The sequence below is a fragment of the Silene latifolia genome, chromosome 6 (assembly GCF_048544455.1).
Source record: "Silene latifolia isolate original U9 population chromosome 6, ASM4854445v1, whole genome shotgun sequence".
NCBI lineage: Eukaryota > Viridiplantae > Streptophyta > Magnoliopsida > Caryophyllales > Caryophyllaceae > Silene > Silene latifolia.
This window is the reverse complement of record NC_133531.1, coordinates 129,273,550-129,301,319: the sequence shown is the minus strand read 5'-3', so window position 1 is coordinate 129,301,319 and position 27,770 is coordinate 129,273,550. Positions and strand designations below refer to the sequence as shown.

Below are 27,770 nucleotides of genomic sequence, written 5' to 3'. Positions count from 1 at the left end.
GGGCTGCGCTTGGTAGGGAGGTCTGCGGATCGATCCCCCACAACTGCGATTGGGAGGGGTTTAAATACCGTAATCCTTGGACACGCCCCGAAATCCGGATTAGTCGGCCCAATGTGGTTCGGATTACCGGATGGTTTAGACCAAAAATTACAATAAATTCATAAATGGAGTATGTATGTTGCTGATATAATATTAAGAAATACATTTGGCTGTACCCCCTTCGTTGCAAATCCGACACACTATTTTTCGATCTTCTGCTGAAACCAAGTATCGTGCTTTTACAGCTATTATTATCTTTGAACTTTAATCATGATATGCTTCTCATACATTTTGGTTGTATAGCTAATCACTCTCATAAGTTTGATACTATGTGCAATCAAACCTTTAACTTGTAAATGTAGCAAATCAACCCCATAAGTTTCTCTTAGTGTGCAATTAACCACATATCTAATTTTTAAGAATAAAATTTGCTAATTAAATATTTATTATTATTGAAAATCAAAATTTTTGATTAGATTTTAATCCTAAAATTTTTGTTTATTAAAAAACATGTTCAAATATTTTTTATAATTTATTTGGCGAAAAATGTTCCTAATATGAAACTTGTTACTTGTTAGTGATGTTACCATGAAAAGTTACATGACCAGATTTTTGTTTATATTAAAATTGGTTCGCATTTTTCGTTGAATATGTAAATATTATATTTAATTATATAAGAAATATATTTATAATAGAAAATAATAGGTTTTATTTAAGAAAATGGTAAAAAACTTGATTTGTGCTTAATTGCACATTTTTGGGACGTTATGAGGCTAATTTACTACAAGTGAAACTTAGAGAGTTGATTTGCACATAGTTCATAAATTATGTGGTTAATTTGCTACATCCCCATTATTTTAGGTGTGTGGATCATTTATCTTTTTTCGATATCTTATTTTCCTACTGCCTTTCCTTCTACCATACACCCTTCATCCTTGATAATTGAAGAAGTTATCTAAATAAACTGGATAGCGTGTTATTAAATAGTAAATGTAACGGTGAGATAAAATAATACTTATAAATGAGAATTATTCACAACATTGTAAATTCAAACAAACGCTATTTTGGGGGTGATGGTGTATAACCGTATATCAATCCTTCCTTTTAACTTACAACCATTAAAAGACTACTATAAGTCTTGTTTAAGAAGGAGTAATCGTCTTAAATCTTGAAATAGTCAAGTACTATTACATGGTGTTACTAAATTCGAAAGACAAAGCTTTTAGCATTTCCTAGACAACTAATCAAGTGAATTGGTTTGACTCGTCTTAAGCTAGAGACGGATATTACATGTCTATGATACGAAGTATTCCCTCTGTCCCGGTCTTTTGTTATCATTTTCCATTTTGAGGTGCCTCAGTCTATTTTAATAATGAACTTGAAGAGTAATTTGATCATTTAAACTCAATTTATTATACTTGTCATTTAGTAATTGACCCCCCTTCTATTTCCTTGATCTTTGTGTCAAAAGCAAATGACAACAATTAACCGAGATAGAGAGACTCATTTTTATTCCGACGTTAAGATTAGACTCGACAATGGCTATTGATGTGTACCTAAATTAATAGGTCGTCGGTGGTCTTGACGAGAGAAATCCCGTTTATTAGGGTAAACGCATATGTGACTAGTCACATTATCTAGAATTTGACATAATTTCCATTGTAATCTCTTGAAATTAAGGTTATCCAAGGAACACACAGCATATATGACTAGTCCTATTGGGCTGTTTTATCCTTGTAAATAAATGCCAAAAACTTGTGAAGACTATACATAATATTGAGTAGGATTTACTCCTTTTTGTCTCAATTAATAGTTTATATTCTATCCGTTCCGGTTATTTGCTGTCCTTTGGTTTTGACACAAATAACAAGGAAAAGGAGTGCGGCACATACTAAATGACAAATGGAACAAATTGAGTGTGAATGGTCAAATTGTTCATCAAGTTCATTCTTAAAATAGAAAAGACAACAATTGACTGAGACCCCCCAAAATGAAAAAAGAACAACAAATGACCGGGATAGAAGGAGTAAGTACTTGTTTTATTCCCCTCTCACAAAATAAATTAATTGAAAGCTAGAGTAAGACCCTGTTCTTTTGGAGTGAATTTATTTAAACAGAACTGAACTTAATGGAGCTGAACTGAACTGAACTTAATGGACCTGAAGTGAACTAAACTGAACTGATAATAATAATAATAATAATAATAATAATAATAATAATAATAATAATAATAATAATAATAATAATAACAACAACAACAACAACAACAACAACAACAACAACAACAACAACAATAACAACAACAACAACAACAACAACGATAAAATAGATTTATTAATACAAACGATAACATTAATAATAATAATAATAATAATAATAAATATAATTAATAATAATAATAATAATAATAATAATAATAATAATAATAATAATAATAATAATAATAATAATAATAATAATAATAATAATAATAAGTATAAGTATAAGTATAAGTATAAGTATAAGTATAAGTATAAGTATAATAATAAGTATAATAAATATTTTAATTTAAAATTAAATATAATAATAAGAATAAGAGAAAGAGAAAGAAGAATAAGAACAAATATATTATAAATAATATGAATAAAATAATAGTTATAATAATAATAATAATAATAATAATAATAAATATTAATACTACTAATATTACTATTAATCATAATAATATAATAATAAATAAATATATTAAATATAAATATAATTGTAATAATAAGTATAATAATATAATAACTATATACTAATATTTTGGTAACTATAATATTAATAATAAAAATAAAAATAAGAGTAATAATTTATAATGTTGAACTGAACTGAAATGAACTGATCTGAACTAAACTGAATTGAACTAAATGGAGCTGAACTGAACTGAACTTAATTAAGAGAGCTGAACTGAACATATTAGAACTGAAATTAAGTCCAAAAGAACAGGGCCTAAATTAGATTTTACTCCCTTTTGAAATTAATTTTTTTTACAATTACTCCCTTTTGAAATGTTTTGTTAAAATTACTCCCGTAAGTTGCATTTTTTTTTTTTTTGCTAAAATTGCTTTCAAACTTCACTTTAAGTGACTTATTTCGTCTGTTTTTCAACTTATTTCGTTTGTGACTTAGGCAATCTATATTTTGAAAGTTATCACTAGGTAAACAAATATAGGGGGAGTTCAAAAGAGAGGAAATAAGTCAACTTAAATTGGAGTTTTGAAACAATTTTAGGAAAAAATGCAATTTAAGGGAGTCATTTTAGCAAAAAATGTAACTTAGGAGAGTAATTTTCAAAACAAATTTCAAAGGAAGTAATTTTAAAAAAGTTGATTTTAAAAGGGAATAAAATCTAATTTTATTCAATTGAACAGATGATCCTTACTGGGAAGATAGGGAGTATGAGTTAGGACTTTAAGGGTATGAAATATTCTCTTTGATGTACCACGCTACCTATCTAATTTTATTCAAGCGATAATTAATGATTGTTGAGCTTGATCTTATTCTATAATTTGCAATTTTATTTTTGTGCATGAGATTTTATTAACTTTACTTTTTTTTTATACGAATTAACTTTACTTATAGGTCACTTGTTACATGCTTACTTAGATCACAGTTTGATAATATAACAAATTTCATCCCTGGACATAACATTCGTTATTGTAACTTACAGCCGTTGTAATTTGTAAGGAAGACTACCGGAACGAAAATTAGATTTAGACCATTTAGTTATAATGACGCCAAATTAAGTGGAAATTTTTCTTTGGAATAAATTGCAGTAGTTAGGCAGTTTTGACTTATATATAATTTTGTTTTGAATAGAAAGAAATTATGCAGCAGATTGATCTAGAAAGCTAAATCTTCATGTTCCATCAACCAGTATTCGATCACAATATCTTATCACTAAAGAAAAATATTTAGTCTCGTCCATTTTGACATTTTCCATTCCCGAGTCTTGACCAATATTAATAAGTATTATGTGACCAATATCTTACTCCTCTATTTTTTTTTATATTTTTTCTCACATTTTTAGTCACACACTTCTCTCTTCAATATCTCTCAAATTATATGCTTAAATATAGTGATATGTATATTCATATGAAAGAGTTTTTCATAAGTAATCTAATGGTATAATTTTTATAATTTTTTACCAAATATTTTGTTGTAAATATTAAAGTCAAAGGTTACTTTAAAAAAGAAAAACGTCATATATTAAAAAGTGGAAGGAGTATCATTAAAGAAAAATATTTAGTCTCGTCCATTTTCCATCGCCGAGTCTTGACCAAATTAATAAGTATTGAGTGACCGATTTACTGAATTTCATAGAACTTTCACAAAATAAATTTCGGTGACAAATTAATGCTCCGGGTTTTGAAAAAAGAAAACCTTTCAAATATTTTGGTAGTACCCCAATTACATATATAGTATGAGTATTTTTTTTCTCTATTGTGTTTTAGTTATTTTAAAAGTAAGTTTTCTGTGAAATGGTTGAATGATAAAACATCGTGAAATTATATGCCAAAGACCTTGATATTCTTATCACAGAAAAGTAGTGGTTGACGGAAGGGCTTTTTTATTTCGGGGGTCATGTGAGTGTATTCATTACCGCACAAACAAAAACAACTTGCAAAATAACAACATAATAGGAATGGTAACATTCTATCTTACACTCCTATAGTACTATCCTATTAAGCCAAATTGGCCAAATGACTATACTAGTAAAAAAAGTAAGGGTTCTTGTTAAATGGGTAAAAAAAGTTTGATTTGTGATAAATTGGTAAAAGAAGGTAAGAGTTCGCGCCAGATTGATAAAAAACCTACTCCGTATACTAAGTGATGTTTGGACCAAATATCGACATTATTGCATCTTATGAAAGAATCATGAAACAAATTTCTAAGAACCCATCCCAACCAAATCTGAATTTTGTTATCTACCAGATATCGTAGGTATATTCTAGCTGTTTCAAACAACTCTTTACCAATTAACTTAGATTGATCCCCACTAAATCATTTGTACCCATTTATGATGGAGTAATATGTTTTTATCTAGTCCAAATACTTGTGTAAAACAATTTTATATAAGAATTTTTGTAATTTTAACTTGTTTATTAGAACATTAAAAGTAGTGTATGATGACTTTTGTTGTGTATCTAGAAATGACTCCTAAAATTTAAGGTGTCATGATCCATGAAAGTCTTAAGAAAAATTACCACAAATATTACTATACCTCTAATTGTATAATGAGCATTGTACAACCATTATATATTTATTCGAGCTTATGTGTAATTTTTCTGAATTTTTTATAATTTTTTTTTATGGTTAAGTGTGTGAGTTCAGAAACTTTCCGACATAAATTAGATTCTTTAAAACAAGACCCAAATATTTGTGTATAGAGCTCGGATTCTAAACCATAAAATTGGTGATAAAATAACTTGTTATTTTACTTCTACGAAATACATAGTATGGAGTACTATTTTGAGACGGTAGGTTAACTTTATTTAACAAAATTACGAAATCGTCACCAATTTAGATTTTATGTTAACAGTAATATTTTTCTAGAATTGTGAGATGTGCATCATTGATTCATTCATTCAGTAGTGATTTAATCAATTCAGTAGTACAAACACTTAATCACATTTAGGCCAAAATCACAAAGAAGACAAAAAAGTCACAAGCAATTCAATTAAGCATATACTTAAATTTAACAGAAGTATCTTTGATCTTTCAAACCTTATTGCCTATATAAACCAAACGATCTTCACCCCTAAATCATCCAAAACAACACTTAGCTTTTAAAAATTCTAGTAACATTTTCCATTTGTTTCAAAATGACCAACTTGAAATGCCTCCCAATTTTCTACACCCTACTAGTCCTCATACTCTCTACTACCACTAATGCAGCTACCTTTACTGTTAAAAACAATTGCCCTTACACTGTCTGGGCCGCAGCGGTCCCAGGCGGTGGCCAACAGATGAACTCTGGTGACACATGGACCGTCACAGCCAATCCAGGCCAGACAAGTGCCCGTATTTGGGCCCGGACAGGTTGTACCTCAACAGGGAGTAATGGTCTCCAGGTGTCTGGGCCTGAGACGTGGTGGGGTCCTACGATTAGCACCGCATATGGTACACCCCCTAACACTTTAGCTGAGTACTCCCTTAACCAATTCAACAACCTTGATTTCTTTGACATCTCGTTGGTTGACGGGTTCAACGTCCCAATGACATTTGTTCCCGTCTCTAACGGATGCACCAGTGGTCCCACATGTACCGCTGACGTTAACGGCCAATGCCCTAGTCAGCTTAAGACTAATGGAGGTTGTAACAACCCATGCACGGTGTTTAAGACGGACGAGTATTGTTGTAATTCCGGTAGCTGCCAGCCCACCGATTATTCCAAGTATTTTAAGGGTTTGTGCCCTACTGCTTATAGTTACCCTAAGGATGATCCTACAAGTACTTTTACTTGTCCTAGTGGTACTAATTATGCTGTTACATTTTGCCCTTGATTTGTATAGTTCAAGGGAACGTACTTACAAGGTTATATATTTCTCTTATAGGAGAATGTTGAAATAATATAATTATAAATGTTAGTGCTATGGCATTCAATGAGTCATTGAATTGCATATAGCCGATATATGAGTATCACAATAATAAATTGATAAATGGAGTATGTATGTTGCTGATACGAGTATTATATACTCGCTATTAATTGATAAATTGTTGGTTGATGACTTTTTCTATTTTTAATCAAGTAAAAGGCTCGCTATTATTTGGTTTAAAATCGCGATGAATGTAATTAATAAAGCAAAAATAATGAAGATGTATTTTTATTTGTCCGGCAATGTTAACATAAAAGTAAGATCGCTAATATTAGATCACTCAAACGGCAAAAGCACATACGATCAAATATTAGAATGGATCAAATTTATTTCAACTCCATCCCAATTCGGCAATTCCCTTAACCAAATGCCCCTTAAAACTTTTTTTTTTTTTGTAAAGAGCGAACATAAATAGATTAAATAAACGAGTTCAAGTATATCATGGTGGTGGGGTGGGGAGAAGAGGCGCACATACCGAAATGTAGTCAATGTTACATAAGTCTAATACAAAAGGTGGGGCAATGGGGGCAAATTCCCATACAAAACAACCATTACAAGCACTAATGTCTTTACTTGAAGTCCTAGCAATTGCATCCGCCATTTTATTAGCCGACCTTCTCAAATACAAGCTTCAAACGAGGTGAGACTTTTAATTGCTCATACCCTCAAGAATTTTGTTGGTATAAGGACTGCAAGGGGATCCCTTAATACTTTGATGTAATGCCATTTGAAAGTGTATAATCCCTTGAGTCGGGTTGTTATTATCATACCATATATATAAGAAGATTACAATTCAAACATAACTAGCTACATTCTAGGCTAAGTACATGATTACAATGTGAGCTAAATATTCTAAGGAATATACATACATACTAGGAAGATACATAATATTGACAAGATATTGACTAATACACCCCCGCAGTTATAGCGGGAACGGAGCGGACGAAAGACTGGATCGAAAACGAGTAAACAGGTGATTGGGAAGACCTTTGGTAAATATATCCGCGTATTGGTATTCGGCAAGAACGTGAAGGACTTTGAACATACAAATATGGACTTTTTCACGAACAAAATGAATGTCAATCTCGATATTCTTAGTTCGCTGATGTTGAACGGGATTGCCGGAAAGATAAACGGCGGAAATATTGTCACAATAGACAAGGCTGGCATGTGAGATTGGAACATGGAGTTCTAAAAGTAAGTTGCGTAGCCAGCTCGTCTCGGCAACAACATTAGCAACACTCCTATATTCGGCTTGCGCTCTAGACTTAGATATAGTGGGTTGGCGCTTAGAGGACCAAGACACTAAATTATTACCAAGAAATATACAATAGTCGGAAGTCGATCGTCGTGAGTCAGGACAACCCGCCCAATCAGCATCGGAATAGGCTGTAATATTATGAGAGGCGGATTTTGAGATGGTTAATCCATGATCAAGGGTTCCTTTTATATATCGTAAAATTCACTTTAGGAACTAGAAATGTGGCTCACGTGGGGCGTGCATAAACAAACATACCCGTTAAAAGGCATAAGTAATTTCGGGCCTCGTAATTGTAGGATATTGAAGCGCACCTGCGAGGCTGCGATATAGAGACAGGACTGCAATAAGAGGGCCAGCCGTGGAGGACAGCTTTGCACCGGGTTCATTAGGGGTACAAACGGGATTACAGGAACCCATGGAAGCACGTCTGTGTATGTCACGAACATATTGTGTTTGTGAGAAAGGAAGAGGCCCGTGGTGTTGCGATGTACCCGTATCCCGAGAAAGTGATTGAGCTTCCCAAGATCGGACATGACAAATTTATCAGAGAGGGCATGTATGAGCTGTCGAAGAAGAGAGGCACTTGACGTGGTTAAGATTAATGATATCATCGACATATAATAATAAGTAATCCATGTGAGCACCATCGCGATAAATAAATAAAGACTGATCACAAACGCTACTTCGGAAACCCCGAGACTGAATAAATGTCGCAAATCGATGATACCAAGCTTGCGAAGCTTGCTTTAGACCATATAAAGACTTACGAAGGCGACAAACATGGTGAGGAGCAGAGGGGTTAACAAAACCTGGCGGTTAATGTATATACATTGTTTCAACAAGATCGTCATGTAAGAAAGCATTTTTGACATCCAATTGGTGAATTGGCCAAGAACGGGAAGTAGCGAGACTGAGCATAGTGCGTATCTTAGTGGGTTTAACCACCAGACTGAATGTTTCATCGCAGTCAATTCCTACCTGCTGACATTTTCCATTGATCATAAGGCGAGCCTTGTAGCGCTGCAAAAATCCCGTTAGACTTAAATTTATGACGAAACAACCAAAGGCACCGAATAATAGGAGCATTGTGAGGACGCGGTACCAATTCCCATGTGTTATTATCAATCAAAGTACAATGCTCATCGGTCATGGCGACATGCCAATTTGAGTCCTGGAGGGCGAGTTTAGGTGATTTAGGAAGTGGGGAGATGGCGGGTTTGGTCGTGGCAGTTAGTGAGCTGGGAACACGGGGTTTGAAGATCCCGTGCATTTACTCGGGTATGCATCGATCGTGTGCTCCCGAGTTGGTGGAGGTGGTGAAGATCCCCTACCATTGTAGCCACCCTTATTTCCTCGCTTGCTACTATTATTGCGTTTAGTGGTGCGAGAAGACGGAGGGGAATCATCCCAGGCGCGGGATTCGGTGGAGGGAGAAGACGGACGAACTAGGGCTGTGGCTTCCTCACGGCTTGATTGACGGTGGTTTTCAAGTTCAATCATGCTTCGGACTGTCTCGAAATTGGGCAGCGTTTGATTGATGTACGCGGCTACCGTATCATACTCTTTGGGCAGTCCAAGAACCAGTTGAAGAACCAATCGTTGATCAATAATAGCAGCTCCGATATCTTTCAATAGTTGGCCTGACAACTCGCGGAGGCGTTGGCAGTAGGCATCGAAAGACGGGAATTTTCCGAGTTTGAGATTGTGAAATTCACTCCCAAGACTGGCAGCACAAGCACCCTTGTTATTGAGGAATATGTTTTTGACGCGATTCCAGGCCTTTTATGCGGTGAACTCGAGTTAAAGAACATGAGGCAACAAGTCATCCGACATGGTACCATAGATCCATTTTAGGACGTGGGCATCGATCTCATACCACGCATCATACAACGGGTCAATCATGGCAGGGGCGGGCGTGCCATTATTATTGTGCAAGACCTTGTATCCTCAAGCATGGAGCGTGAAAAGGTTCACCCATGAAACGTAGGATACCTAGCACCGTCTAACATGCGGACTTTATGCTGAATATTTGTCACGGTGTAGAAGGGATGAAGAGATGGTTTGGGTGTCGATGTATCGTCGTCGACCATTGTAGCGTGAGGCTAGGACGAGACGAGGGAATGACGATTGTTTGCCGGGGCAAAGACGAGGGCACAGGAGGATCGTAGTCAACCTGATACCATGAAAGTGTATAGTCCCTTGAGTCGGGTTGTTATTATCATACCATGAGGTCGTTTGGTTGACACTTAGAAAATATAGGCATTGGAAAATCCCATGATTTTGAAAAACATGGGTTGTTTGGTTGTCATAAATTTTGGAAAATGTAGGAATTAGCACTTCCCAGGAACTTCCAATGCCTACAAGATGTGGGAAGTTGCTTACCTACTCCCCCCTTGGTCATTGGAAGTTTCTGTGGAATTTAATTCCTACATGAGCACCCAAACACTTTTCCGAAATTCACCTAAATTGGATGAGGGAACTTAATTCCATGAATTGTATTTTTCTAGGAAAATTATGTTCCTTTATCAACCAAACAACCTCCATATATATAAGAAGATTACAACTATAACTTGGTACATTCTAGGCTAAGTACATGATTACAATGTGAACTAAATATTCTAAGAAATATACATAATATACTAGGAAGATACATAATATTGACAGGATATTGACTAATAGTATTGTTAGTGACCTTGTTGATGATGTGAAGCTAATAGTAATATATTCTTGTTAATAAGAAAAATTAAATGAGCAAAAGGAATTGACTAAACGTGATTCCACTTTTTTTTAATGTTACGAAATTTTCCGTACGAACTTTCTAATATATATACGTGGGGAATAGGGTAATATATGTAAAAATATAGACGCACTGATGATTTTACTGCTGTTGGGCCCTAAATTATCCCGCCTGACCGATATAGGCCAGGCAATGACAAGACAACTTCCAGGCAAAAGACATCTGAAACCAGGCATTGATTCAACACGGATAGGCACCAAGTAGGAGTTGATGAAAGACAAAGCGAAAGATAACCAAAAATAAAAAGGAAAAGCACCAGGCCACCGCAGCGACACAAATAGGTCATTGATATATGTTCCCTACAAAAAAGGAAGACCAATTCCAGAAAGCTATGATATAGGAAGCAGTCAAAACAACGGCTAATAAAGAGGCAACCACCTCCGATTAAATAGGGCACATTCCCTATTTACCAGGAAACCCTAAACGGCATAAGAAGGAGGGAGAGATCAGCTATAAATAGAAAAGAAGAGAAGATTAGAAGGGACATCAGATATACCCTCACTTTTACTTATATTTTTGTATTCTTAAGCTATATATTCGCATCACGCCCGATATAACAATACTCACAAGCTATCTAAAATCATAGTAACAATCACTCCCGGCTTGGTGCCCGTGGTTTTTTCCCTTATTCCCAGGGTTTTTCCACGTACAAAAACCTTTGTGTCATCGTTTATTAGTTCATTTTGCACTTAATTATACCAATCAGGCAAGTTGTTTGAGTTAGATCACCCTACATATAAATCCTCGGCAGGACAATCTAGATCGGTAAAAAGCCCACAAAACAATTGGCGTCCACCGTGGGGCATCTAACTCAAAAATAATCAAAGCCCACAACCAAATACCACAAAAAACTAAGAAAAGATGGCAGGAGATAGCGTTGAGCAACAATTAGTCTTTGCCAAACAACAGATTGTTGGAGATGGAACAACCGAAACAAAAATGATCCAAGTCAAGCGAAGTGGCAAAATTGAAAGAATCGAATCCACCTAAAAATACAAACTGGGAGAAAAAGCTTCAGGATCAAAGTTGAAAGTCCATCCTGGCACACCATTCTCCTCAATCATAAGGAACATTGATTTCTCCAATATTGGTACTCCTACTCCATCAAAGTCCAAAGCGGAGAAGGAACGGACTCAGAGAACTCCAAAATGAAGAGACCTCATCGAGATCGACTAACACGGCCATTATGATGGCTATGCTCCAAGAAATCCAAAAACTTCACGAGAGATTTGAAAAGATTCCAGGAGTTCCTACCCCAATTGAAGAAGTAAATCCAGAGAGCTATCTTTGATTCACCCTTTGTGGATGAAATAGCAAAAATAGACCTTGCAAAGAAATTTGTGATTCCCTCAATGAGAATCTATGATGGAACCACAGATCCACAAAACCATGTTGCCTATTACAAGCAAAGGATGCTTTGGCAAAGATCAATTCCCGATGAACTACGTCAAGTCCGCATGTGTAAGGGATTTGGAACAACTCGAACGGACCCGCCCGCAATGGTACATAAACCTGCCAAATGGAAGCATCAAGTCCTTTGTGACCTGGTCAACTCTTTCAATCATCGGTTTGCCGCGCAGGGGAACTAGAAAAGAGATCCGGTGACTCCGTACAGGGTTAAACAAAAGCCTGGAGAATCCATCAGATCCTACATGACAAGATTCAATAAAGAAAAGGTTTCAATCCCCAGATGTGATGTTGGAACAGCCGTTGAAGCTTTTAGGTAAGGGCTACCCCCGGACAAAGGACTTCTACGATGCAATGACCATGAAGTCCTGTCATACCTTTGAAGATGTCCAAGCATTAGCCATAGGCTATATCAGTGGAAGAAGACAAAGGCTACAAGGCGATAATGCGACAATAACTCGGGATATGACAAAACCAACGAGAAAAAGCTCTAACCACAGAGGAAGCGTTCCGTGCCATCTCCCTACACGAGACCCGACAGATCGTGTCAACTATACACATGAACAACGAGGTAACTCCTATAATTATCCTCCTGTCCAGGAATATAACTTCTCTGTTGACATTGCAGGACTGATCAAGAGACTTGACCATATGGGAGACATTGTCAAGTGGCCAAAGAAGTCAGACAACCCCAACTCAAGGAAGGACACTACCAGGTGGTGCGAATTTCACATGGACATAGGACACACAATGAGAAGAATGCCTGGGATTACGAAGACAAGTGGCTTACCTGCTAAAGAAAGGATACCTGAAAGACTTGATGCCAACAAAGAACATGGAAGATGATGGAACAAGAAAAAAAAAAAACACGAAAGGCAACAACGGGACTTACCCCCTGCACCACCCATTTATGAAGTCAAATTCATCAATGGAGGATCGAAAATTTGTGGCATGACCAAATTTCACCAAAGAAAATTGCCATGGAGTCAAAAATGAAATCTCCTTTTAAACCTATCAATTTACCTCAAATTACTTTTGACAACACCGATATGCAGGGCATTCCGGACCTCCACCATGACGACTGTGATCACCATGCAAATAGGACCGCACGTGTCATGAGAATCCTGGTAGATGGAGGCGATTCAAGAAACCCGATCATGCTTGATGTCCTTAAAGCAATGAAGATTGATGAAAGCCAAATCATAAATAAGTCTAATGTCCTAGTGGGATTCAGTGGAGAAACAAGAAACACACTGGGAGAGCTACACCTGCCCACATACGTGAAAGGAGTATCTTCATACGAAAGATTCGAGTCCTGGACGCTGTCATCCTACAATGCCATATTGGGAAGACCATGGATCCACAACGTAAGGGCCATACCCTCCATCTATCACCAATGCATCAAAATACCAACGAGAATGGGAGTAGCAACCATAAAAGGTGAACATAAATCGCCCAGAATGCTATACTTGAGTCACTAAAGCCTTCCAAGGCGGTAAGTCCCTCGCCTAGCAATTACGAACCACTGTCAGACAACTCATGTGGCGAAAACCAAAATGGAAACGATCAAGTAATTTTAGACCCGAGTACCCGACAGGCACGTCTTCGGTAGGATCGATGTCCCCGATAATATCGAGGCGGAAATTAGTAAATTTTCTTAAAGGTAAATCTTCATGTTTTGCCTGGTCACATTTTGATATGACCGGAATAGATGCCAATATTATTACACATAAACTAAATATAGATGAGTCTTATAAGCCTATCCAAATAAAAAGAAGAAAGTTTGCACAACAAAGACATGCTATCATTAATGAAGAAGTAGACAAACTATTGGACATGGGGATGATAAGAGAAGTCATGTACCCTAACTGGCTAGCCAACGTAGTGGTGGTACAAAAGAAGAATGGCAAGTGGAGAGTTTGTGTAGATTACACAGACCTCAATAAAGCCTCGCCCAAAGACCCATTTCCGCTCCCACACATAGACGCAATGGTGGATGCTACAGCAGGGCATGAACTTCTGACATTCATGGATGCCTCAAGTGGATTCAATCAAATCAAGATGCACCCATCTGATCAGGAACATACTGCATTTATCACGGAAAGGGGCATATACTGCTACACAGCAATGCCCTTTGGCCTGAAAAATGCGGGGGGCAACATACCAACGCCTGGTCAATACAATGTTTAAGGACCAAATAGGAGACACCATGGAAGTCTATATTGATGACATGGTAGTTAAATCAAAGAAAGTCAAGATCATGTCGGGACTTGGAGACAACCTTTAAGATCTGGAAGAATTCAATATGAAACTTAACCCATCCAAATGCCATTTTGGAGTATCTTCAAGAAAATTCCTAGGTTACATGGTGACCAAAAGAGGAATAGAAGTCACCCAGAACAAATAAGAGCCATACTAGAACCGAATCCCCAAGTCGGTCAAAGATATTCAAAAACTGACAAGACGAGTTGCAGCCCTGAATAGATTCATTTCCAGATCATCGCAAGGGTGCAAGGCATTCTATGACCTACTCGGAAGAACAAAGCATTCAAATGGTTGCCGAACACGAGTCGCCTTCCAGAGCTCAAAACATACCCGACTACACCTCCGCTACTTGCCAAACCGACAAAGGAGAATCCCCGACGGTCTACCTATCTCATCACGAAACAACAGTAAGTGGAGTCCCGACCAAAGAAATTGATGGCCAACAAAAGATCCGATTTACTATGTAAGTAAAAGTCTCCTAGACGCAAAACCGGTATGGCCTACTTGAAAAATATGTACTTGCTTTAGTAATGTCCTGCACTAAACTTCGACCTTATTTTGAAAGTCACCCAATCATTGTAAGAACCAACCCGCCTATCAAATCGTCCGAGAAAGCCCGAGTTGTCGAGCGAGAATGGCAAAATGGTCAAGACAAATCAAGACCTATGACATAACCTTTGAACCCAGGACGACAATTAAATCTCAGCACTAGCGGACTTCGTGGGCGAATTCAATCCTACCCTAGAACCAGACCTCATAAAAGAGGTCAATCTTCTTGACACCCAAAAGACAGACCAAGAATGGACTCTCCATGTAGATGGGGCAACAAATATGAAAGGCAATCGGCCTAGGACTAGTCCTAAAGTCACCACAGGGAGACCTAATTGCACAGGCTATTAATTGTGAATTCAAAGCCACGAATAATGAGGTCAATATGAAGCCCGATTCTTTGGATTAAAGGTATGTATAGAACTCGGTGTAGCAAATCTCAAGGTAAAAACAGACTCTCTCTTAATTTCCAATCAAATCAAAGGAGTATATGCTGCAAAAGATTCAAAGATGATACTCTCTTCGGAATATGTCAAAAACCTTTGCAAAAAATTCAAAACCTTTGACATTGACCAAATACCAAGAGACTTAAATACCCAGGCAGATGCCCTAACCAGCCTGGGATCAAACTTCAGCCCTGCTGTGTTTGACAAAATACCCATCGTCCACCTGTTGGAACCAACCATAGAAAGGCTTGAACAAATTTGCCCTATCCAGGAAGATACAACATCCTGGACTAAACTTTACTATGATTGGTTCCTACAGGGGATACTCCCTACAAATAAAAACGAAGCAAGGGCCCTGAAAATCAAAGCATCCACTTATACCATTATAAATAACACCTTGTTTAAAAAGTCTCAGGCTGGACCTTACTTACGTTGCCTGGAACCAAATGAAGCCAGCCAGGTCATAGAAGATATACATGATGGATACTGCGGAAATCATAAAGGTGGAAGAAGCCTGGCAAGCAAAATTCTCGGAGACAGGCTACTTCACAACCCCGAGAGCTGACTGCATAGCATATAGCTCAAAATGTGAAGCCTGTCAAATCCATTCCCCTTATATCCATCAACCATCAGAGCTACTACATTCCATCTCAGCCCCCTGGCTATTCATGAAATGGGGCATGGACATAGTAGGCAAGCTACCTCAGGCGCCTGGACAAAAAGTCTTCATGCTAGCAATGACTGACTACTTTTCCAAATGGATAGAGGCAGACTCTTACAGGCAAGTCAAAGAAAAGGATGTCATATCATTTATCAAAAGGAATATCATATGCAGATATGGAATACCTTCAGAAATAGTCTGTGACAATGGTACACAATTTGTGGGAAAAAGAACAAAGAAACTTCGTGCACAATGGAATATCAACCTAGTCACATCTACACCAGGCTACCCTAAAGCCAACGGCCAAGCGAGAATCAAGTAACAAAGTAGTAATCACTGCAAGAAAAAGTCCGAAAAGAAGAAAAAAGAAGATGGGCGAAGAGCTCCCCTAGTCCTATGGGCCGACAAGACCACACCCAAAATAGCCACAAAGCCGGACACCATATTCCCTGGTCTATGGTCACAAGAAGAAATACCAGCAGAAATTCATGTGCCAACTACCGAAACAACACAATAGAAGAGAACAGGCCCCTATTACAGGATAACCTACTCTTAACAGAAGAACTAAGGGACGCAGCCAAAGTCAGGATAGCCGTCTACCAACAGGCAGTAGCCAGAAGTTACAACAAAAATGTCAACATCAGAGTATTCAAAGAAGGAGACCTGGTACTAAGGAAAGTTTTCCCCAACACCAGAGAAAAGAACGCAGGCAAACTAGCCCCTACATGGGAAGACCCGTACTTAATTGATTCAATAGTGGGACAAGGAGCTTACAGGCTACAAACTTTGGAAGGAGAAATGATCCCCAGATCTTGGAACATTTCCCACTTAAAATTATTTCATATCTGAGAAGCAGGTAAAACTACCTATCCTATATAAATGTCAATAGAACTTCCTGCTATGTGCTAAGTTGCTTGCATGTTATTCTTAGCTTCACATAAAACTTTATTTTAAATCCTGAAAACTTGTTTTACGCCTTCTTTTCACTTATTATATGTTACACTTTAGGCTTAAACAAATGTTCAGGATTGAGGGCCACTCCACCCCACCTGAACAGCATTTCTAAAAATGCTCTAATTTGGCACCTGCCTGCCTGACCCAAAAATTAAACTGAGCTCAGTTCATAAAAAGATAAGTACAAAGGTGGAATAGACCATAGTACTTGTCAAAGAAGCCCTCTCGACAGCCGAGGGCCATAAGCCCTCCCGACCCAAGCAACCACCCTCATTCTCAAAAGCCCTCCCGACAGTGAGATAGAGCCACCATTCCCCATAAACACGGGAATGAGGGCCATAAGCCCTCCCGACAGGGCATTACTCTAACAAAAAAATCACATGAATGTACAGTACAAATTCCGATCAAACACAAAGAAGAAAATCAAGAGAAGAAAGGATATATATATTAAAACCTACCCAGAATATACCCTTCCCGGCAACAAATCGTTTATCCAGAAAAGCCAACAAAAACCAAAACAAATCCTAAATTATTTGTTCAGGGAACATCCCCCTGAATAGGCCAAAACAACACAAAATTCCACAAATGAAAAAAATCAAACTAGCCCGCCTTGGACACGATGGCGAGCCAATCCCTCATCAATGACCTCCTCTTCTTCATCTCCCTCCCCTTGAAATCACTATTTTTCCCTTTGGATGGAGGAGAGTCCACTTCCTCGTCGGCATGCAACTTACAAAGCTCGGGATAAGTGGCATTGAGATCGGCCAACTCCCGATCGATTCCAAAAAGGCGACTTGAAGAGCTCTTTCATAGCATCCACACGGCCCTTGCCAAAGAAATACGGTCAAACATCTTTATACCTAGCTTGGACCTCATCCCTCTCTACTGACCAATTCTTCATTTACTTTTAATCGCTCTGCATAGCCTCGCTTTTCGACCTTCAACTCTTCCCCGAGCAATATCAAACTTAGCCTGAAGAGCTTTCGAGCATCCCGAGCGATTTCGACTTAGAAGACTCCACCAAAGAACCGAGCCTTCCCCGCCTCATTATCCTCCTTCAAAGAATGATTCTCACCTTGGACACCTCCAACTCGGCTTTAAACTTGTCAAAGATCTTTTTTCAAGATTTGTACCTCCCAATCCAAGGCATTTTTAGACCATGGACTGATTCCGGTTGACAGCGCTCCTCGGACATCATTAACATTCTAAAACAAAAGAAAAAATGCCTATCTAAGCCACAAAAAAGAAAACACACACAAAAACCCACAATAAACAAAGACAGAGAATATATACCTCCTGAAGCATGGTAATCGGGTTGGCAAAGATAGTCCCCGGAACGATACATAGCAGCCAAAGCACGGCGAAGCTTCCTCCGCACGGTACTTGAAATAGGGATCATCAACCACAAAAGCCCGAGCCACGAATTTGATCCTTGGCAACCGGACCTCATCCATACGAGCCCTGACCTCATGAACTCCTCTAGACTCATCCACTCTCTTCCTCTTCTCGGGACGGTCACTATCATCCACAATATTTTCAGAGACGCCAACCGAACCTCCCGCACAGTTCCCGAACTTGAACAAAGACTCACACTTCCCGTTGCCTCACAAGCTCTTTGACTTCTCCCCCGTAACTGGGAGACCCCCGCCTTCACCAAAGACAGACCAAAACTAGCAATTCTGCGAAGCCCTGGTAGCCGCACGACGAGTTTCTAAATCAAAGAATATAAGCATGAATCCAATACGAAACGAGAATGACAAAAATAAGCAAAAGAACTTACTCCCCGACGAAGATGCCCCCCGGAACCTTAGTGCTCTTTACAGGCTTATACGTACTCAACTTAGCCTTCTTAAAACGAGGCATAGAAGCTTGCCCCGCATGGCAAGCCAAGCCCTCTCTTCTTCAGTGCAACGCCATAAACGCCGTTATCCGGTCACCGACCCCTCGGCATCGGGATCATTCACCCAATCATTTACTAAAAGAAAGCACGGGCAAAGTAAGTAAACTCTCCAAAACATATTATTACCAAACCAAAAAATGCGGAAAGAAAGTTACCTCCTTCAACAATTTGGGTAATTCGGATAGTCCAGGTCGGGGGCAATTGAATCAGCCTTGATAAACATATAAGTTTGAACCCATCCTTTATCATCCCCCAATCAAAGTTGGTAATCGGGTGAGCCATCTTTGACTGACTCGAAAATTGAACCTCCCGAAGAGAATGACTCTTCAGGTGATAGACATTCTTGAAATCATCCAGGGTAATAACCAATTTATGCTTAGAACATAAATGCTCAATAGAATGGACAATTTTCCAAACCATTGGCATGAGTTGAAACGGAGGAACCCTAATAGCCCTAACCACCTCGGTCATAAAAGGAGAAAGGGAAAGCCGACCGCCACCCCGAACGCCCACTCAAAAATACAGAACCAACCCGGCTACTCCAATTAGCCCCGACAGACTGTTCTCGGGAATCCAAACCTCGGCTCCATGAGGAATAAGGCCCCCGCCCTTTATATAATGCTCAAAAGTAGGTTTCAGGTTGATTGGCTTCTTGAAAAGAAGCCGCCAAAGCCTTATTAGGAGAATATTCAACCCCCTTATAAGACATGGACAGAACCTCCGGAGGAGCAACAACCTCCACCACATCATCCTCGGGGGATGATATCGGGGACCCCTCAAGCTCGGCGAAAACCATTTCAACTTCAACAGAACTTTTTCACCTCGGCGAGCTTTTGAAGTGTTTGTCCTTCTCCCTGCCACCAGCCATATCTTATTTTTTTTCGGAAAGATGAATTTTTCAAAGAGAGAATTTTTTAGAAAGGGAAAGAAGAAATTTGGGGATTGAAATGTGGAAGCAATCACGGCAAAGGAAGGATATTTATAACCGCAAATCCTAAACGGCTAGAAAAGCAAGTGGTAGAGACTAATCATGACTCTCCTAGGGTTTTGTGAACCTACCCTATTAATGACAAATAACCGTTACAAGAAGTTGAATCAAACACCAATTCTAAATCCGATAAAAAGACCTGCACAAATCACTTGCACGGCCCAAATTTTTATCTCCTTATTCTGGCGGACCCAATAATGGAATAAGCGAGATAAGGGGCAATTGTTGGGCCCTAAATTATCCCCGCCCGACTGATATAGGCCAGGCAACAGCCAAGGACAACTTCCAGGCAAAAGACATCTGAAACCAGGCATTGATTCAACACGGATAGGCACCAAGCAGAGTTGATGAAAGACAAAGCGAAAGATAACCAAGACCTAAAAGGGAAAAGCACCAGGCCACCGCAGCGACAAATAGGTCATTGATATATGTTCCCTACAAAAAAGGAAGACCAATTCCAGAAAGCTATGATATAGGAAGCAGTCAAAACAACGGCTAATTAAGAGGCAACCACCTCCGGGTAAATAGGGCACATTCCCTATTTACCAAGAAACCCTAAACGGCATAAGAAGGAGGGAGAGATCAGCTATAAATAGAAAAGAAGAGAAGATTAGAAGGGACATCAGATATACCCTCACTTTTACTTATATTTTTGTATTCTTAAGCTATATATTCGCCATCACGCCCGATATAACAATACTCAAAGTTATCTAAAATCATAGTAACAATCACTCCTGGCTTGGTGCCCGTGGTTTTTTCCCTTATTCCCAGGGTTTTTCCACGTACAAAAATCTTTGTGTCATCGTTTATTAGTTCATTTTGCACTTAATTATACCAATCAGGCAAGTTGTTTGAGTTAGATCACCCTACATATAAATCCCGGCAGACAATCTAGATCAAGAAAAAGCCTCAAAAACAATCGCAAACTAATTATATGCACATATAAATTTGTTCAGACGTTTAGTCGTTGATCTTCTGATTCTTCCGCATTATTTACTGTTTTATAGTAAGATAACAATCAATATTATACTAGTTTTAACCTTGTGTAAATTGCACGGGATTACATAAACATTGTGATCATCAAAAGTTTTATACATTTAAGATTTATCAATTGAATATTTTGGTTATAAATATACTTTGAACTAAAAATTTTATCCATATAAATTTGAACAAAGTTGTTATATATAAATATAAATTCAACAAAATGTAATTATCAAATTGTCAATATAGTGACATAAGAAATTACGTACAAATTTTGTGCACTACGTTAATTATTCAACAAAATATGAATTATTTCTTTATAAGCAACAAAATCGTTTCGCGGATAATAGAAAGCTATATCCATTTAACACATACATTTGTGTTAATTTGTTAATCCGTTGTGTAAATCTAGGTAGCCTAACTAAACGCTCCGTACAAATTAACTTCATTGACCCAAAAGCTAAGTAGGGTTATCTAACTCTAAAGTAGGCTGATTATTATGCATGCTAGAATAATTACGCAATTGCTAAATCCCGCACGTTTATTTGCTAAATCCCACACATATTGCCCTAATTTTACAGAATTGCCCTTCGTCTTAGCAAAGAATTAAAAAAAACTTCTCTCTCTAAGCCTAACAAATCTGTTAATCGTTCGACAATTATTGATCGTAATTCACAAATATCAAACGTAATTTCGTTGTTTTATCAACATTCTTATTAAGAATCGTCTTTTATTCGATTTAGTTGACGTTTTTTTGATTAAAAAATGGGTTTTTTTTTAACAATTAGGGTTTGGGTTGGGTTGGGTTGGGTTGGGTTGTTGAGAGGGTGGTTGTAGCATCATCAGGCCAGAGAAAGGTGGTCACAGGAGGCGGCGTCTAGTGGTATGGTCAGCGCGCCGCATGTCGTAGAGTGCACCGATGGCTGCAAGTTGTAGGAGGGGATGGGAGCAGAGACGGGTGGTAGGCGCAAGGACGGTGGTGTGGAGAGATGGTCGGCGCGTGGATGGGGGGCGGAGACAGGTGGCGGGGACAGGTGGTCGGCTGTGCTGTAAGGGTGGTGAGGAAAAGGTTGTCGGGGTTGAATTGGTGGTATACTGTATGGTTTTTTTTTATTTCTTCCTTTTTTTTCAGTTTTTAATTAATTGATTTTTTGGGTTTTTTTTGTTTCTCTCTCTTGTTTTTGCTTGGTTGGGTTGAGAAATGAGGAGGGTATATTCGGAATAAGGGGGGAAAAGTGTGCGGGATTGAATAAAATGATGTGCGGGATTTAGCACGTCCCAATAATTATGCGAGGTTGATAAAAGTATGAATAAATAAACATAAACAAATGCAAGACAAAGAGATTTATATGTGGAAATTAAAAATCTTTGAATTGGAAAAAATTACGGACACCAAGTCAGGAGAAGATTTCACTATGTATGTAAATTAATTGCACAATTGTATGAATAATTTCGTATAATAATTGCTAAGTTATGGGTTGCTCGAGTGGGAGATCTTGTGTCCCTCATTCTATTTATAACCACCTCCTTCTTTCAAATGGATGTCACCCTTAGTAAGTGGGTGAACCTTGCACGTTTGAAGGCCACCTTCTTTGGAAATAGTTGACTCGTTCTTCTTGTTAACTATCACTTCTTCTCTCTATGCTAGGGCTTTTGGGTTCTTCTCCTCGTTCTTCAAATGATGTGGAGTTAACGCTCCATCAAAATATGAACCACTTTGAAAGTAGTCAATTAGCATGTGCTCAATTGGTTTCTTATCCAGGGCCTGACCAATATAGTGTTAGGAATATTTCCTAGTTTCATATTGTATAAATTTTGTTAATATTTCCGCTTTCCTTATTCTCGTAATTACCTTAGCTTTGCTTATTTGTTTAGGTAAATATGTTGATAGTTTTCTTTCCTTCCAAGCATTGTAATAGTATATAAGCTATGTTTGTAACCCTTGTAAATCATCAATACAATTAACCTTTTCCATTTAACACTTGCACCACGCTCTTGAAAGCGGTGGTCAATTAGCCTCTTTGTCAAATATGACGAAAGATGTAGTAGATTTAGCATCCTGCACTTTTAACTCGATACGATACCTAACAGAAAGAAGAGTCAGACAATTAGATAACAATGTTGATAGTGTCATTATTACATCTATTAAAAATCAGAGTATTGTCTGAAAAACTAATACCTTATTGTCTGAGTTTCACTTGACTTTTTGCAAGTGTCACACCAAAGGCCAGATGCCTTGTGACGTGGCTTACTGGTGCACCCAAAACATGATTGGTAATTCCAGGGGTTTTCTCTCGGGATACCTTTTACTTTAGCGGTGCAATAACATATGAGATCTTGGGTGTCTCAAAAAGGATAATAAAGGGCTTAGTAAACCAAAGGAGAAGAAAAAAAAGGACAGTTAATAACTTTATACCTTCTTGTACTCAATTTGTGCATACTCTAAGAGGCTTGATATATCTTTTGGATGATTTCATCTCTAACTGATTTGTGTTTGAACTCGCCATTCTTCTCACTATAAATTGTCTTTGAGTGTGTTCACTTCGAGGAAGTCCGTTTGAGGTATAGACTACTTGTTGACGAAGTTGCTAGACTATTGTATCCTGAAAATTTTTTAAATCAAATGAATTTGGTGATATGGTCTGACATTCAGTAAAAAGCATGGTAGTGAATAAATTACATACTTACCATTATAGTTCTTTACCGTGAGAGATGTTACGACGGCTATGGTAGGTAAATTAGAACCAATCAGTTTTTCCTTTTGTAGATGATAGTCGGCGAGACACTGATCCCATAATGTAATTCTTATTTTATCACCCCTGTATAAGAATTAAAGGAGATTATAAAGTTTTGGAGGGAGGGAGAAAAGTAAAGCATATAGATTATAATCCAAAGGTGGGGTACATACACTTAATTTTCAATCACTATTGCAAAATAATTGCTTCCGGGTTTCTCGTCGACAACCACTCCGTATAGATCTGTAAATTATGGAGTAAAGTTAGAAAGGTAGATATTAATTACGGACCATTAAGTAAGGTTAGTTTAAATACCAGTAAGTATGTAGTGATTATCACGACGTTGATCTAGGTTGTCGTATGGAATGAAGTCAAATCTATAAATAGGTATAGTACTATCTTCTAATGCCATGGCCTTGGCAAAAGTAGAGTAAAAGAACTTCAGCATAATCTTGTTGTCGCTTACAACACGATACATAGACCTGTTTGCGATAACCTCAAAGTTCTTGAGGATATGGATTTTTCCATCACAAATTTTTGGTTGGAAGCGTTTCCAAAAATAACCTGGGATGGTTGCCTGCACGTATCCTCCCTGTAAACATATAGTTGGAAGTAAGTTGGTTGCCCCAGGTGAAAAACATAAGGTATATGGACAGAGGAGATAGAATATAGAATAGTTCGTTACCTCTTCATCTATGAGGACCATAGAAACATAAAGAAGTTCAGCTTTGTTATTTGGATTATGAACTTTGCACAATCTTGTGACACGAACCTTGATTTTCAAATCGTTACTGCTGGAGTCTTCGTTGTCAGGAGGTGTGGGTCTTAGTTCATTGATCATCGAATAAGATCTGTTGCAAAGAAAAATTCAAGTTAATATAATATAAATTAATGCAATAGTAATTGGATGCAGGTACAGAAACGGTACTGAAGCTACACATGGAGAACACACCTTGGTGCCATGGTTGCTTAAAGAGTTTGCAAGCTAATTTTTTTCACAGGTTTTTCAAAGTTGATATTAGGTTATTTATATAGTAACTTTGCAAATTTATCTGTTCCTATAGGTTTAGGAATATATGAGCTAAAAGATAAGAGTCCACAAATTGTGTTCTACTCCAACATGAATTGGAACTAACGTGCAAAGGGGATTGAAGATCGTATGAAAGTGAAGACAACATGCTGTATTTGTGGTAGATTGGGGATCAGATTTTTTAATGTAGTAATCATCAACTTAAGATAATATTTGGACTTTTTTAGTAGTGTTTGTTTTATGGTAGAATGTATCCAACGTGATTTTTTTAGATTAATATAATGAAATCTGTTTGTATATTTTAATTTGGGTGTTTTATAAAACGTGGAGTCTCTAGAATTGCCTGAAAAAAGCCTCTTTTATATATTTATATATATATATATATTTATATATATATATATATATATATATATATATATAGGGTGCTGATTTTCGCAGTACGCATTTTACTCATTACAGTACACTATTGACAATTATACCCTTCTAATTTTTTTCTCTCATTTTCTCTCTCATTCCCCTTTCTTTTACCTCTAAATTTCTACTCCCATCCCAACACCTTCATCAACTGTGTTGACAACCTTCAATAACCACCGTAGTGATGTTTTTCAATGTGAACCTTTTTATAAAAATTTATACTAATTCAAAATGATGTGCTCGCTCACTAAATAACGTATCGTCTCGAAGAATTACTTATTGTACTACGTAAAAAAATAAAATTGAATCATGTTGTACTGTATACACCAACCACTTCCCTCTTCTTCCAGCCACCATTAACTACCTTGTCTGGCCACCTCCGTTCACCTCCATCTATTCCTTATCGCCGCCCAGACGACCCCCATCGACTATCGTGTCTCCCTCATCCCCCTCCTCTCACAAACAGCCCCACCATTCCTCGCAACCATACCAACAACCCCTTCTATTGAAACCCTAATATTCAAACTACCACCCACCAGTTGCCCCGACAAACCATCACGCTCGCCTGACCACAGCGGCGTTGCCCATCAGTTGCCTGACGACCATCCACCCGTGCCACCGCTAGCCTTCTTCCGCTCCGCCAAATGAAAACCTAATAACCTTCAAACTCATGATAGAACAAATTAACACTTAAAAATAAAAGAAGAAAACATTAATTTGCTTATATTTTCCGTTAAACAAACTAAATGCATATTTTACAATCAATTTAGGTTAATTATTAAAAAGGTTTGATTGATTAAAAAGGTTGAATTATTAGGAGTTCAGAGAGCAAGAGTTAATGGCGTTTTTTATGTGAAGGGTAGTAAAATGGAAAGTATTGGGTAAAATGTACTGAAATGAGTAAAAATCGTACTGCAAAAATAAATTACGTATATATATATATATATATATATATTGATTTAATATGTTGGTGATTAAACCTTATTAGTGTTAAACTTTATAAGTTATTTACTCTTATAACTTTGTAAAACACTTTTAAGTTTCTAAAAAAAACCAATAATCACACATAGAAAAGAAAAAAAAAATATATTAAATTACATAAGTGAGGCTGAAAACAGGGTATCGATCAGATATACACACTACTACAAATCCAGGCAACCACAACGGCCCTTTAGCAACGTTTATTCACGAAAATCACCATAAAACGTTGTAGAATGGATGGCGCGAATTTTACTAAACATAATTACAACGGTTATGTGCTGTTAACCGTTGTTATTAGTTTTAACAACGGGTCAAACTTGCACAACCGTTGTTAATATAAAAACTAATAACAACAGTTTACTCTGTAATACATTATAACCGTTGTTAATAATTTGGCGCAAAATTAGTGAAAAGTAATTACAACGGTTATATATAAATCCGTTGTTAATACTTTTTAACAACGGTTTTCTAAGGACCCGTTGGTAATATATTCTCTAATGACAACGGGTTTATGTGTAAAAACTGTTGTCAATACTTTCCATAATATATACCACACAAACACATATCAGCTACAGCCACAAACACAAACACATACACAAACACAAACACTTTCTTTTTCATCGTCTCTTTCTCTCTTTCTCATCGTCGCTTTATCATCTCCGTCACTGTTGTTGTCATCGTCTCTTTCTTTCTCTAATTATCAGGTAAATATCTATCGCTTTATGGTTTTAGGTTTTGTCATCATCTCCGTCATTATTTTCTTTCTCTAATTATTTTATTTGCATGTGTTTTTCTCGATCATTATTGTTCTTTCTCTAAGTATTATTCGCTTAATTAGTTTTGTCACTGTTGTTTTTCTGCGTTTATTAGCTAGCAAAACAAATTAAATAAAATAAAACAAAGAAGAAGATGATGGAGAGGAATGCATAAACTTAATTAATATATAAATACATAAAAACTTATTACATTGCTAAAAATGCAATTCTTAGATATGCATAGAGAGGTGCATTCTCTTCTATGATATTCATCCTCTCCTCCTTTGCTATTTGGAGGTTTCGTTCCGCAGATGCTATATCGTCATATAGCTGCATTATCTGCGGCTCTAACAAGCCATTTTTTTTGGCATCCTTGAGTGCGATCCGAGCTTCCTCAAGGTAGCTCTTGTACCTCCTCTCGATGTCCAGCAACCGGCGTATGAAACTCTTGTTGTACTCGGTCATAATGCATGTATTACGAATGTTATCATTCATTGTTGTTGAAGGAAGTTTGAAGTTTATTATTAGGTTTTAAAGATTTAGGGTTTGGAGTTTAGGGTGGAGATAGTGATATAATGGAATGATTATTGAAATAATGCATGAATTTATACTTAGTAATGTGTCGTTTGAGTTGTTTTTTAATTAATATATGTTTAGGAAGACGGTCATAAGGAAGACGGTCTCATAAGGAAGACTAACTGATATGTTTAATGAACTGGAACGAAAATAGACTTGGACCATTTAATTATAATGATGCCAATTTAAGTGGAAATTTTTCTTCTTTGGAATAAATTGCAGTAGTTAGGCCGTTTTGACTTATATATTATTTTGTTTTGAATAGAAAGAAATTAGGCAGCAGATTGTTTTTTTTAGCTAATCTTCAATGTTCATCAACCAATATTCGATCTCAATATCTTAATCATTAAAGAAAAATATTAGTCTCCTCCATTTTCCATTCCCGAGTCTTGACCATCATTAATAAGTTAT

General features: G+C 37.3%; 1 protein-coding gene and 1 long non-coding RNA gene across 2 annotated transcripts in view; one reads left to right on the top strand and one right to left on the bottom strand.

Annotated features, from left to right (window-relative positions):
* Positions 1-27,770, bottom strand: part of LOC141587283 (uncharacterized) — a 65,936-nt gene that overhangs the window by 20,245 nt on the left and 17,921 nt on the right. The gene's annotated exons all lie outside the window — the stretch shown is intronic.
* Positions 5,830-6,788, top strand: LOC141587280 (protein P21-like). The gene has a single exon (XM_074408728.1). The coding sequence runs from the start codon at positions 5,886-5,888 to the stop codon at positions 6,564-6,566; it is 681 nt and encodes a 226-aa protein (XP_074264829.1). The 5' UTR covers positions 5,830-5,885; the 3' UTR covers positions 6,567-6,788.